The 14640-nt window shown below is 44.3% G+C and overlaps 1 protein-coding gene across 7 annotated transcripts in view; it reads left to right on the top strand.

Moving 5' to 3' along the window:
• The window catches only part of LOC121936315 (voltage-dependent N-type calcium channel subunit alpha-1B-like), a 167238-nt gene that overhangs the window by 5856 nt on the left and 146742 nt on the right, over positions 1-14640 (top strand). For all 7 annotated transcript variants that reach the window (XM_042478448.1, XM_042478450.1, XM_042478447.1 and 4 more), the window contains exons 2-3: positions 986-1091; positions 4755-4894. In XM_042478448.1, coding sequence (XP_042334382.1) covers positions 986-1091; positions 4755-4894 — 246 coding nt within the window. The remainder of the gene's footprint in view (positions 1-985; positions 1092-4754; positions 4895-14640) is intronic.

Raw genomic sequence — 14640 nt, 5'->3', positions numbered from 1 at the left:
ATTATTTCCTAATAACCCACCAGAGTCCCCAAAGTGGTGCACAATAGCTAAAACCACACAAACATTAAACACAACCCAAATCTGCTGCATGTTGTAAGTCGCCTCAAGTGCCAAACTGGGAATAAAAAGTGGGGATGCTGCTGACGATGAAAGAACCAGTTTAAAAACACCTGAAGCCTCTTCTATAAAACAGGTCTAAAGCCAATTAAAAACAACATCTAAAATCAGCCAGAGAGGACACTCCTAATATCCACCAAAGACCAAGTGAAATAGCATAATCTTCACTGCTCACTGGAAATTCAGAAGGGATGAAGGTTGCATGATCTCCTTTGGAGGGGAGTCCCGCAGTTCAGGGGCTATAAAGAACGGACATTTTAGATCCTAACCTTCATCTGTTAATGTTCTTTTTGCAAGCTGTTAATTGATTTCTTGCTTGTTTTCACAACCACTCAGTAAGGAAATTGTCTCTTAGACTTACTAGTGGCTAGTGCAGTGGGTTGGAGATAGATGACAAGATTCTCCAAACCTTTCAATATGGGATGGACTGGGTGGTATCCCACCTCCTCCATCACCAATGCCAGTTGCAAGGTTTAATTGGAAAAGAGCAAAAGAGGAGGAAAGAAAAACAGCAAAAGTATAACCAAAATCCTCTCCTGTTTTTGGAAATACCTGAAATATTCATGGGCCCATTTTAAGTTAATAATTAAAAAGAACAACTACAAATCCTGGCTTAAGCAAGGGCATCTTTTTAGTTAATCCAAAGGGTTTCCATCGCACCGATTATTCAACTGCCTTAACTTTTATAAACCGTGGATGCACTTGTGGGTTAACAGAGGGAATGATGCATGATCCTGGGAGATTAATGGTGTCTGAAAACAGTGGAAGCTTATGAAAGTTGTATCAATCCATGCACTTGCTGATGTTGCTGACATTTCTCTTCCGCCGAGGAGCCTTTTTGGTTCTTTTCTTTAACCGTTGCCTCCACGCCGTTCGAGTATATGATCCTGGCTACAATTATAGCTAATTGTATTGTTCTGGCTTTGGAGCAACATTTACCAGATGGAGACAAGACGCCCATGTCGGAGAGGCTGGTGAGTATCACTTTCGTGGTGGGATGTTGTCGGAGTGGGAGGGCAATGTTTTGCCTTTTTCAATTCCTATTTCATTTATCGATCAGGAATGTTTCTCTGCTGCTGCTTATTGGCACAAAACCCTGAAGTTTTGCAACAACACAATAACAAAGATAATTAGAAGGGGTCTAGGAGAAAACACAATGACTCCAACAGAGGAAATGAGCTACCAAGCGGTTTGTGGATAGGAAAAAAAGTGTGTCGGAAGGACCTGTTTTCAATAACTTCCTGAAAGATGGCAGCACTCCATGTTAGATGGAATCACTGTAGTACCATTCTGTGCAATTCCTCCTCTATAGTCATAGTGACCATACATTGACAACCAGTGTGATGTTGTGGGTTGAGTGTTGGACTATGACTCTAGAGACCAAGGTTCAATTCCCCACTTGGCCAAGTCACACTCTCTCAGGCTCAGAGAAGGCTTTGGCAAACCTCCTCTGAACAAACCTTGCCAAGAAAGCCCTATGATAGGTTCACCTTAGGGTCGCCATAAGTCAGGAAGGCACACAACAACAATAACACTGATGGATAAGAATTTTGTTTCAGTTCAGTTTTGTATAGGGTTATATATGTATATACTGAGATGGTTTACGATGGGAGGGGAGAGAAGTGAAACTGGCAGATGTGTCACTCATTCTCCAACTGTCCCGTTCCGCTTTCCTTAGGACTCACCAACATTTGCAACATTTGAATGCAGGAGAAAGCGAGGCAGATTTGTCCATCCCAGGAGCCTTGTATCATGAGTCTCCCGACTGAGTAGATTAGTCATAAATTCCATGCTCAGGTCAATAGCCAGCCTCTGCCAGGCTCTGAGTCTGCCAGTTATACCCTGCTGAGGCCGAAACTGCAGAGCAGCTGCTGCTCCTAGTCATGCAAAGCCTTTCTCTGTAAATGAAAGACAGGAGAGAGGAATTGTGAGGAGGTGGTCTTCTGCAGAATCATAGGATCTCAGAATTGGAGGGGACCACAAGGACCACCTAGTCCAACCCCCTGCCAAGGAGGAATACACAACTCAAGCACAACTCAAGACACTGATCCAACCTCTGTTTGTTGTTGTCAGCTGCCTTCAAGTTGGCCTCGACTTATGGTGAACCTGTGAATGAGACTTCTCCAGGTCTCCTTATCCTCCACTGCTTTGCCTACATCTTGGAGATTCAGGTCTATGACCTCCCTGACTAAGTCTATCCGTCTGGCATGAGATCTTCTCTTTCGACTGCCTTCCACCTTTCCTAGCATTATTGTCTTTGCCAATGATTCTCATGATGTGGCCAAAGTATGACACCCTCAGACTGATCATCTTGGCTTCCAGGAAGATTTCAGAATCGATCTGTTCAAGGACCCATTTGTTTGTCTTTTTTTGGCTGTCCATGATATCCTCAGCACTCGTCTCCAGCACCACATCTCCAATGAGTTGATTTCCTCCTGATCTGCTTTCTTCACTGAAAGCTCTCACCAATGTACATGGTGATGGGGAATATGATGACTTGGACGATTCTAACTTTAGTGCTCAGTTGTATATCTTTAGGATCCTGTCCAGTTCTATCATGGCTGCCCTTACCATTCCTAGTCTTATTTCTTGACTGCAGTTTCCGTTCCGATCAATACTTGATCCAAGGTATAAGAAGGGGAATCCAGCACTCTCTGCAGCCATCTGTTCCGAAGTCAAACACTCTCATAGTCAAAAAAATTCTTCCTAATACTTAGGTGGAATATCTTTTTGGTAATTTGAATCCGTCTCCCACTGAGCCCTATCTCCACCACTGTCCAGAAGGGATGCGCAAAACTAGTGGAGGTTCTTTCTCCATATTGTTCCATAACATCTCAGGAAGCTTGAGGATATCCCCCAAAGGATCCTCAAATGGGTACCTGTGTGTTGTGTGCCTTCAAGTCGTTTCCGACTTCTGGCAACCCTAAGACCAACCCTATCATGGAATTTTCTTGGCAAGATTTGTGCAAAGGAGGTTTGCCATTGCCTTCCCTTGAGGCTGAGAGCATGTGCCTTGCCCAGGGTCACTCAATGGGTTTCATGGCCAAGTGGGGAATCTCCAGGGTTGTAGTCCAATGCTCAAACCACTATGCTATGCTGGTTGAGGTGGTCACTTGCCAAAAGCATTCATAATCCAGCCCAAGTGCTCCAGGTTGCCCATCCTTGGTGTCCTTGCAAGGGAGAAGTCTCCATTTAGATTTCCAGATACTATCTTTGGGGCAGCTTGGGTGCTGACTGATGCAATGCTTCCTTTGACCCACTGTGATTGTTTCTTGGAAATCTTCCTTGCTATTTAGCCGGGCAGCCTGTCTCTGTGCATCACCGCTCTGCATTGGCAGAGGAGGAGACGTAGGAACACATGGTCTCTGGGCGTAACCAGTTCCTGCAGAAGGTTCCTGGTTTGCAGGGAATGCGCCGCTTGTCACCCCGAGGCTCAGTTCTGGCCGGCGTTTTGCAGATCCTTCCGACATGGCAGCAGGGCATACTAGGTCTCTCCCTTATTCGACGTGACAGCTTTTTCACTCAGCTAATGGCTCTTGTTCTTTATCCTAACCACGGGCTCTTTCTGAGCAGCTGTGCATGAGCCGTTCGTATTAGCTTTTGTTAAAAAGAAAGATGGGGAAATAAAAGCCCACAAGTCTTCCTTTTTGCAACACACCTAAACCTATTAGGATGGTCTTTTCGAGACAGAGAAAAACGTAGTTAGGGAACCCAGTTGTAAGAACACTAATGAGTTTCTGGAATCTGGGATTGATTTTTCTAAGGCCTTTGTCTTGGCTTCCTCTTGCAATTGATCCATCCTCCCGGATTTCTTTGCAGAATAGGATTCCAGTGGGACCTTTGACTATTTGTTGTATTTTAAGAGTACCGCCGTTGTGTGAAATTGCAGTATAAAAGGCGAGAAGTCGCTCCCTGATTCCTGCAACTTAGAGAGCCAGAGTGGTTCAGTGGTTTGAGCACTGAACTATGACTCTGGAGAACAGGGTTCGAATCCCTGCTTTTAGCCATGGAACCCGCCTTCGACGAGTCATACTCTCTCAGCCTCAGAGGATGGCAATGGCAAACCCCCTATGAACAAATCGTGCCCAGAAAAGCTCATGACAAGTTCATCTTAGGGATCTCCACAAATTGGAAATGCACACGACAACCGTTAAAACGCTTTTGATGTTGCTGCGCAGGTAAACTTTTAATGCCTGGTTACTATTAAAACCCACAATGTACATTTTCCTTATGACTCTATATCCTAACAACAACAACAGCAGCAGCAAAGGAAGCATTGCATGTGTTCGCGATTGTTTTGAATTAGCGTATCCATTGAAACGATTGTCTCATGCCTTTGCACCACATAATGGCTTTTTAGAGCCAGCATGGTGCAGTGGTTTGAGTGTTTGCACTACAGCCCTGGAGACCAGGGTTCGAATCCTCGCTCGGCCATAGAAACCAACTTTCTCTCATCCTCAGAAGAAGGCAAGGCCAAATGTTTCTGAATAAGATCCTGCCCCCCAAAATCCTTTATGATCAGTTTGCCATAAGTCACAAAACAACGAAAGCCACCTTTGGGTGAACCGTTGCATTACCTACGAAAGGCATTAAATAAATGCACTGTTGATATCTCCTTCTCGCTTTCTTCTTTTCAGGACGACACTGAGCCATACTTTATTGGGATATTTTGCTTTGAAGCGGGCATCAAAATCATTGCGCTGGGGTTTGTTTTTCACAAGGGCTCTTATCTCCGCAACGGCTGGAACGTGATGGATTTTGTGGTCGTCCTTACCGGGTAAGTGGCTTTCGTTCCCGGTTCTCTTCCTTTGGTAGATGATCATAGCAACTTTGATGAGAGTTAATAAACCTGACAAGGCTTTCGTACTTATTATTATTATCATCAGAGAGGTGAGGAAAAGGGTACGATGCTCTTAAGGTTTTAGTTTAGTTCCAAAGAAGCCCTGTTAACTATAGTCGTAAATTGGAGGGGCATCATGCATTGTTCGGTGTACGTTTATTATGGGGTTTAAACACTTTTGGGGAGGCTAAAGGTTGACGGGTCCTTTTTTGTATGCGAAATGTTATCTTGAGTGGATTTAAAGCAAGAATGGGTTTTTGGAGAACAATTGTATCAGACAAAATAAGGAGGTGAAAAGCTTGGCTTGGTCTTTTAGCATTGATACTCAAAGGAGGAGCTGGGAGATAGGAAGCACAAAAGAAGGCGTCTTGGTTAGAAAAGGATAAATATGCGTATTTGATATTAGGAGTCAATAGGAAATGTTCCTGTTGTGTAGAAGAGATATAGAGGGGAAATTAGTAATTGTGTTTGGTTTTCGGCCTTTTCGCTTTTGGATTGAATGCAATTGTATGTTTGTGATAAAGGAAGGGGTATATCCCCCAAACCCATAACTCTGGACTGGACTTAAAAAGCAATTTGTTATTTGTTGGCTGAATAACCTGTTGCTGTTGCTTTTTAGTCTGAGAGTGCTGTCTTTTATTGATGCTTGCCTTTTAAAACTATGTTTTTATATGTGTATGTGGATAGGTTTTGCATTTGAAAATGTAGAACATGGACAACATCCCCCCAACAAACCAAAACATGTTTGGAAGTAATGAATAAATGCTATTGATTATAAAAAGTGACACTACTTTATTCATGACACTACTTTATTGTGCCATTTTGCAAAGAACGAAAAAGGTATCGCCTCCTAACGTAATGTCATTACTCCATTTTGCAAAATAAAATGATATTGTTGTGTATTATTTCCAAGCCCTGGTCCTTCACTGGGATAAACTGGGAGGTAACTGAGGGCTGAAAGAGCTTAAAACACCCAAATCTTGCTTATTTTGTAGGTCAAGTTCCATTTACTGTCTGGGACCCATAGGCATTCGTGTCCCCTGGAAGCGCATCTACATTGTAGAAATAATGCAGCCTGACACCACTTTAACTGACCTACAGAATCCTGGCATTTGTAGTTTGGCGAAGCACCAGCACTCTTTGGCCGAGAAAACTAAAGGCCGTGCAAAACTACAGATCCCAGGATTTCCATAGGATGCAGCTACAGGGCTTAAAGTGGTGCCAAACTGCATTGTCTCGACAGTGTAGATGCACCGTCAATGAGCCAAGACAACTCTGTGACAAAGCATTCTCCTGGTAGCTACTCGAAGGGGTCTGTGGAACTCCCTGCAAAAGCGTTGTGAGGTTGGCTTCCTCCCTAATCTCTTTGCATTAGTCTTTTCATTCAGCAAGGCCTATTGCAACTGATATTGCTTGCTGTGGAAGGGGTAATGCCATGCCTGTTGTGTTGCATTATTACCGGTGCATTTTATAATTGTGTTTGAATGGTCCAGAGGCTTTTATTCATGTTGTGTTTTAATTGCATGGGTTGCATTTAATCTCATTTTGGGCAGAAAGGTGAGGGGGAAAAATACACAACAAGAAGCTTTATCTGGAAATGTTTTCTCTCTTTCTGGAAATACTGTTTTGCTAAGGACTGCTTTTCTGTAAAAACTGGATGGATGGATGGATGGATGGATGGATGGATGGATGGATGGATGGATAAACAGACAGACAGACAGATAGATATTAAGGTCACAGACAAGCATAATCATAACATAACACAGCATACAAACTATTATATAATTATCTATCTATCTATCTATCTATCTATCTATCTATCTAGGATAGCTGTGATCATGTGTAAATTTAATAAGCAGGGGAATCTCTCGGGGAAACGTTTGTGTCGGCTGGCTGCTAAATGTAACAGTCGCAAGTGTCTTTATTTGGATGGGAGAGTTGGTCATTCGAAAGTTGATGTCTTCCTTCCTTCCCTTTCTGGGAGGTGCCGATTTCCCCCTGTTTTTAATCCGGAAGCCATTGGCCGTTCAGCCCAGGTTTTGTGGCTTGTGCTATTTTCGAGTGTTGTCACGGTTGTAGCGGGAATAGTCAATGAAAATGCAATGTTTTACGTGAGACGCGGGCCCAGCTTCATGCCAGCGTCTCCTCGCCTGTAGTCTTCCGGGCGGTTTGATCTTTGGAATATAATTGCACAATAGCAGTTTTGATTAGACGGCTGTAATAAGGAGCCGTGTCGCTTGTCATCAAACATGAGCGCTCCTTTGAAGTGTGCGACAGTGAATGTCAGGGCTTCTGGCTTCAGCCGGCGATCCTAGCTGGATGGTATTGAAACTGCCTTGTACATGGGCTTCCTACCAGGCTGGCAGCAGGGAGAGACTTTAGAAGACCTTGGTGACATTTCTTTGCAGAAGGCCTCCGCAGGGAAGAGGTTGCACAGTCCCTTTGTTGTTGTTGTGCGCCTTCAAGTCATTTCTGACTTATGGTGACTCTAAGGCAACCCTATCCTTGGGTTTTTGTGTCAAGATTTGTTCAGAGGTGGTTCGCCATTGCTTTCCTCTGAGGCTGAGAAAGTGTGACTTGACTAAGGGCAAGCAGTGGGTTTCATGGCCAAGCAGGGAACCAAACCCGCATCTCTAGAGTCATAGTCCAGTGCTTAAACCACTTTGTCGCACGCCTTTCCAACTTGTAAGGCTCCATCTCTATGAAAGAGTCCTGCCTTTTGCAGGACAAGGAGGGCTCAAGGTCCCCAAAGACTAGGCCATCAAATCATTTTCAGAATTGGACCATCAAGACTCCTTGGGCAAGTCACACTTTCTCAGCCTCAGAGAAATGCAAAGGCAAAGGCAAAGGAGAAGAACGTGCCAGGAAAACTTCTGAGATTGGGTTTCCTTAGGGTCACCATAAGCCAAACAAGACTTGAAGGAGCGCAACAACAACAACATGAATTTTGCCCTCTCCAAATTGGTCTCCAAATTTCCTGCACTTAAAACTTCAGCTGGACATTTAGAAATACAGTTAAGGCCAGCAAAAGAAAAGGGGTGGCCAATATGATCAAGGGGATGTGAGCACAAGCAATGGAAGAGTTCGAGGTAGGAGTAATTTTTCAGCATCTCATTCTCTGCAATACTAGAAATTTGGGAACTCGGAGGAATATTTCATGGGAGGGCAGACTTTTTATTGGAGGTGCAACATCCTCATTTTGTCCCTCCTTTACCACATCTCTACATACAACTGCATCCATCCATTTTTCTAAAACCTAAAAAATAAGTTTTATATATATATCGAAGCTTACGTTCCGTCATTCTTCTTCCCAAATATGACCTTTTTTAAGTGCTCAATTTTTTAACTGGGGACTTGGTTGGAGATCGGTACAGTATATATATAAATACTTGTTTCTGAAGCTACGGAGAATGTGTTTTGGGCACAACAACTTGGACGGTGCCTTAAGGGAACGGCAAATGTCTTTGTGCCTGTCTGCTGGGGAGATGTATTCGCTTCTGACGGCTTTTTTTTTGCAATGCAAGGTGGCATTAAACCAATTTGTTCATCCTCTCCAGCTGTGAGAGATAAAAATGGCAAAATGATCTATGGTAGTAAGTTTGCTGCTGATGTAGCATTTAATGCAGGTAGCTCTTAGGGCTCATCTATCCTTCTCTTTCTCTCCCCTTGAATTGCATCCAATACATATTAATCGAACTGCATATATAGCCTGACTTCTTCTACATTGAGATCTTGGCCTCTAGGAGACTTTTGCTTTCAGTAGACCCAGCTCTATAGTATCTGTGCTCTAAACATGAAGACTGGAAATAGTGTCCTCTGTTAGAGATGCCAAGTCCTTTGTGTTTTCAAGACTGGTGACAACCCTAAGATGAACCTATCATGGGTTTTTCTTGCCAAGATTTGTTCAGAGGAGGTTTGCCGTTGCCTTCCTTGAGGCTGAGAGTGAGTGACTTGTATTGGGTTTCATGGTCGAACTGTGAATCGAACCCTGGTTCAGCCTTCAAAGCCATCTTTCCAATCCACTCCCCTGCTTTAAATCCTGCAGCTTTTGTGTTGCTGCAATTTGAGGGCTGGCATTTTGATTCTCTATCGAATCCTGGCATTAGAACATGTTAATTGGGGGGAAAATAAAATAAAATAAGCCAAGTGTATCTGGTCTCTTCCTCCAGGATCAATATCGTATCGAGCTAAACTTGAGTCTAATAGTTTGCTGCTTAAAGGGCTTGTTTTGCCTTTTCCAGAAAGCACTTGCTTGTGGCCGCAGAGTGAAAAAACAACAACATCTCGTGCCATTTTCCTGTTGACTTTCAGGGAAAACTAGCTTTTAGTGATTAAGCAACAACAGCGAAAGAGACAAATAGACCTCTTGTTACCAGCAGATTATTATATTTTCCTCCGAATGTGCGTTTTCAGAGTGTCGTTCCTGGATGAGGTTTAAATGGAGGTACTTTGATTTGGGGAAGACTTGTTTTTAATGTTTATACCACATCCAGACAGATTGATACTTCACCATTATACCAGTCCGATGCCACTTTAACTGTTATGGATGAGTCCTGTGGAATCCTGGGATCTGTAGTTTGGTTAGGTAATTAGAATTCTTTATGAGATGGCTCTAATAGTATAATTCAGGAAAGCACAACGACAGTCCCCAATATTTCATAGGATGGAATAATGACACTTAAAGTGGGTTTGAACTGCTGTAACTCTGCAGTATAGATAACTACCCAGAGCCATAAAATATTTGTTTACAAGAGGAGGTATATAGTCAGCCCTCCAAATCCATGGATTTTTTTAGAGGAAGGAGCTAGCAAAACCACCTCTGAGTATCTCTTGCCTAATACAAGCCTATGAAATTCCTCGCTTGAGGGCACATGTACCCTCAAGGTACCAGATCCCATTTGATTTTGGAAGCTAGGTTGGGTCAACTCTGCTTAATACTTGGATGAGAGACCACCAATGAATACCAGGTGCTATAGACTATATTTTAGGGGAAGGAACGGGCAAAACCACCTCTGAGTATTCCTTGTCTAAGAAAACCCTATGAAATCCATGACTTGAAGGCATATATAACCTAAAGGCACCAGATCCTGTCTGATCATGGAAACAAAGCAGGATCATACATGGTTAATACTTGGATGGGAGACTACCAACAAATATCAGGCATTGTAGGCTCTGTTTCAGAGGAAGGAGCTGGCAAAATCACCTCTGAGGATTCCTTGACTAAGAAAACCCTATGAAGTCCATGACTTGAAGGCATATATACCCTAAAGCAGTGGTTCCCAAACTTTGGATCTCCAGATGTTTAGGACTTCAGCTTCTACAGTTCCTAACTATTGGCCAAACTGGGAGTTGAAGTCTAAAACAACTGGAGGATGAAAGTTGGAATCACTGTCCTAAAGGCACCAGATCTTGTCTGATCATGGAAGCAAAGCAGGGTCAGACCTGGTTAACATTTGGATGGAAGACCACCAACAAATACCAGTTATTGTAGGCTATATTCCAAAAGAAGGAGCTGGCAAAACCACCTCTGAGGATTCCTTGCCTAAGAAAACCCTACGAAATCCATGGGGCTGCCTTGGCTTGAAGGCAATGACACATCTTGGAGAGATTTGATCCAAATCTGGATTAAAACCTCAAGGGGGTTCACCATTCCACTAACATCGGAGCCAACAACTGCCGCCGTCCAAAACCCAAACAGCCAAGAAATCTGCGACAGTCCGAATCTCAGTGCAGGTTATATTAGCGGCAGAGAGAGATGTCTAAGCTGAAGATGCTCCCCAGGCGGTAAGAGAGGAATAAAACAAATGGTCATTATGCAACACAGGCCCAGGGAAAAAAGCAGCCAGAGGGAGAAAAATGTGACAGAAACATTTTTCCATCCTCTCTCTGCCTCTCCGTCTCCCGCTGTTTTCTGCAGACGGTGCCTGTTTAACAGCGCCTTCCTTGCTCTTTCGGTAACGTTAAGGAGGACGAAGTTATTGGCGTTTCACCTGTGACGCCATTCGTGCAGAATATGGTCTGCAAAGTCTGCAGTTTGGTTGCCTGGGGGCTCAGGAGGGAGAAACGACAGGGGAAAAGGCCGACTTTTTCTTAGCAGCAATAAGGTCCCGGTAACATCAGATAGGCTCATTAATCAAGGCATTGGTTTTTACACATTTCGGTGCCATTAAAAGAGGAAACAGGAGTATCGACTGTGCTAGGCTGCGTTGCTAACCAGCGTAGGCTTTAGACATTCTTTTTTTGCAAGTGGTGTGTCTTCATTTGTGCATTCAACCTTGGGCTTAGGAAGCTAGGGAGCTGATTTATATCAAGTGAGAGCCAGCGTAGTATAGTGGTTTTGGATACTGAGGCGCCTTACAGACGGGTCTAAGCGGCGCCGTCGTTGCGCCAGGAATACGCGCGAGGGGCGGCGCTTTCAGACGCGCCTTGCCCCTCACGCGTATTCCATACGGCAAGATGGCGGTGCCCTATACAGACGGGCGCGGCCATCTTGACGTAACGGACACGCAGTGTCTGAATATCTAAACCCGGAAGAGACGTTGCGAGTGCATGCTTTGGCACTTGCGACGTCTCTTCCAGGTTGCCGGAAGGAGCGCGATTTTCGCGCTCCTTTTTTACAGTGCGTGGGAGTCGCGCGGTTTGGCTGCAGCGGCTTCCCTGCGCTGCAACCGGCAGTGGCCCAAGACCGCCCCTTTTGGGTGGTCTGTAATGGGCCTGAGAGACCAGGGTTCGAATTCCCACTCAGCCATGGAAACCCACTTGGGCAAGTCGCATTCTCCCAGCCTCAGAGGAAGGCAATGTTAATCCTCTTCTGAACAAATCTTGCCCAGTAAACCCCATGATAGGTTAAGCTTAGGGTTGCCATGTGTTGGAAATGACTTGAAGGCACAAAACATCCACCACCACAACAATGACAACACCCATTGAATCAGACCCATGCGATTTTGCTGGATGAAATGAATTAATAAGGAGGCTTAGCTTTATTTAGTGGCTTGAGCATTGGGCTATGACTCTGAAGATCAGGGTTCGAAACCTTGCTCAGCCATGGAAAGTCACTGAGTTGCATTCTCTCAGCCTCAGAGGATGGCAATGGCGAACCCCCTCTAAAGAAATGTGCCAAGAAACCCCTATGATAGGTTCACCTTAGGGTTGCCGCAATTCAAAAATGACTTAGAGGCACACAACAACAGCAACAGCAGCAACAGCTTTAATAGCAGATGTAGACGAAAGGACAGTTCTTATTAAAAAATTCACTTATAACACAGATGCCAATCTAATAAAGAAGAGCCCGTCTTTTGCTCATGTGGCTGTTGCATAAACTTGTCTCATTTGAGCTCTTTCTTATTCCAAAAGGAGGAAGGCAGGATGAGGCTGTGTGTCAATTTGTCTCAGATCCCTGTTAAAACATTAACATCCTCACTTTGAAGATGCCATTAAAAGTCAATTACATTAATGGCGCTCCGTTGGAACTGTGCTTTCAGTGTGGCTCTGGTCAGACAAGCAACTTTTGCAAAATTGGCCCCTTGGTATTGCAGCACACTCTTGGGTACATGCACTCTCTCTTCTTTCTCTCTGTCCCCTCGCAATCTCCCTCTTCTTCTCCCTCCCTTGCTTTACTTGAGCATCTTAGTCACACTTGCTTATTTTGCAGTTACGTCAGGCTTTACAATAGTAATAGCAGTAGTAAGAATACGACTATGGGTAGTATTTGTTTCTCAGCTCAGCCAGAGAGCTGGGCGATGGTGTAAAGAAGCAAGCTGTAAACTTCTTGCCACAGGGAAGGAGGGAATTACCCACCTCTGCATCATAATAGAATACATAATAATCATTGCTAATAAGAGTAATCATCATAATCATCATGAGTGCTACTCAGAGTCTATGGTCTATGAGCCATTGGCTGCCAGGGCCTGGAAAGTCTCCAGGAAGGAGAGAAACAGCTGAGCAGAGATATGGCACTGGTCAGTGAAATATTGGGGACTAAAATGCTGGTGCCCCACTTTAGACAATTGGAGTCATACTGGGATTTGTATATAGTCTTGTAATCACAATATTTTTCACATTAGTAAGGGCCAGGTTCATTCACAGAACAACAAACCTTTTTGGGTTTGATGACAGCAAGGAATTGTTTACCTCATTGATGTGTGTGTTGTATGCCTTCAAGTTGTTTCTGACTTATGGAGACCCTAAGGTGACCCTATCGTGGCATTTTCTTGGCAAGGTTTGTTCTGAGGTGGAGTTCATGGCCAAGAAGGGAATCAAACCCTGATCTCCAGAGTTGTAGTCCAATACTCAAACCACTACATGATGCCGGCTGTCTTAGCCCATTGATTTGTTGTTGTTGTTGTGTGCCTTCAAGTCATTTCCGACTTATGGTGACCCTAAGGCCAACCTATCGTGGGGTTTTCTTGGCAAGGTTTGTTCAGAGGAGGTTTGCCATTGCTTCCCCCTGAGGCTGAGAGAATGTGACTTGCCCAGAGTCACCCAGTGGGTTTCCATGTCTGAACTGGGAATCAAACCATGGTCTCCAGAATCACAGTCCAACGCTCAAACTACTATGCTAACCTTCACCAAATGAAAATTGGGGTCAAATTACTATACACTATATCATTACCAAACTTTGGTTCTCCAGTTGTTTTGGGTTTCAGTCCCAGAAGCCCCACCCAGCTTGGCCTACAACCAGGACTTCTGGGAGCTGTAGTGCAAAACATCCAAAGGACCAAAGTTTTGGACTAACTGAGTTACATAACAAATTCACCATACTATGCAATCAGAATGGTCTCCAGGAGCAGCTTTAAAGGAGTTGTCCAAACCAACAAGAACGGAACTTCATGCGATGCTGAACCCCAACCCCAACTGAAACTCACAGTAGATTTACTATCCCACTGACATTGTGTCTTCCTCCCTCTTGAACATGGTGTCTTTCTTATTCATGCAACTTCCAGGAATGCTGATGAGGGCGATGAAAGGCAAAACGTTCCAGCACCAAATATAACTTTCTCATTAGGTGCATTTATTGCAACAGTTTGGTCCATCTTAATATGATTACATTGGCATGACAAACCCACAGGGGTTGCCAGAATCGCAAAAGAAGAGCGGAGAAAGGATTGAAACAACCTTCTTTGGGTAGCCTCAGGACACGGAGGCTTCTAAAGTGGCTTTATGCTAGTTAAATTTAGGATCCAGTATTTTGGGATGGGCCATTATAGATCTCAGAGACGGGGCCAGAGTTTTGGGACTGCTATAGTTAGGTGTCTGTTGAGCCCTATGGCTCAGCAGAAGATTGAAAAGGTGAGAGGTTATAAACCCACTGGGTGACTTTGGGCAAGTCACACTCTCTCAGGGGATGGCAATGGCTATCCCACGCTGAGCAAATGTGCCAAGAAAACCCCACGATAGGTTCACCATAAGTTGGGAACAACTTGAAGGCACCACGACAACAACACAGAAAGTGGATGCCCAAACGTTCTCTTTTTCCACCTTGTAAAGGCTTTTCAGGCGTTCACCCCTTTTCTCCACAAAATTGCTAACATGTGGTTTAAGGCGGAGCAGAGTTATCAGCGCCTCCTCCTCCTCCTCCTCTTTTTTCTTCCAGTCTCTCCACATTCGCAGGGGTTACGTCTTTCTGTCTGCGTGTGCAGCGACTGTAAAGGAGAAATAAATTAGTTTCCGCTCCCGACACCAAG

Source organism: Sceloporus undulatus, chromosome 7 (genome assembly GCF_019175285.1).
Source record: "Sceloporus undulatus isolate JIND9_A2432 ecotype Alabama chromosome 7, SceUnd_v1.1, whole genome shotgun sequence".
NCBI classification, from domain to species: Eukaryota; Metazoa; Chordata; class Lepidosauria; order Squamata; family Phrynosomatidae; genus Sceloporus; species Sceloporus undulatus.
The sequence above is the reverse complement of the archived record's forward strand: the minus strand, read 5'-3'. Positions and strand labels throughout refer to the sequence as shown.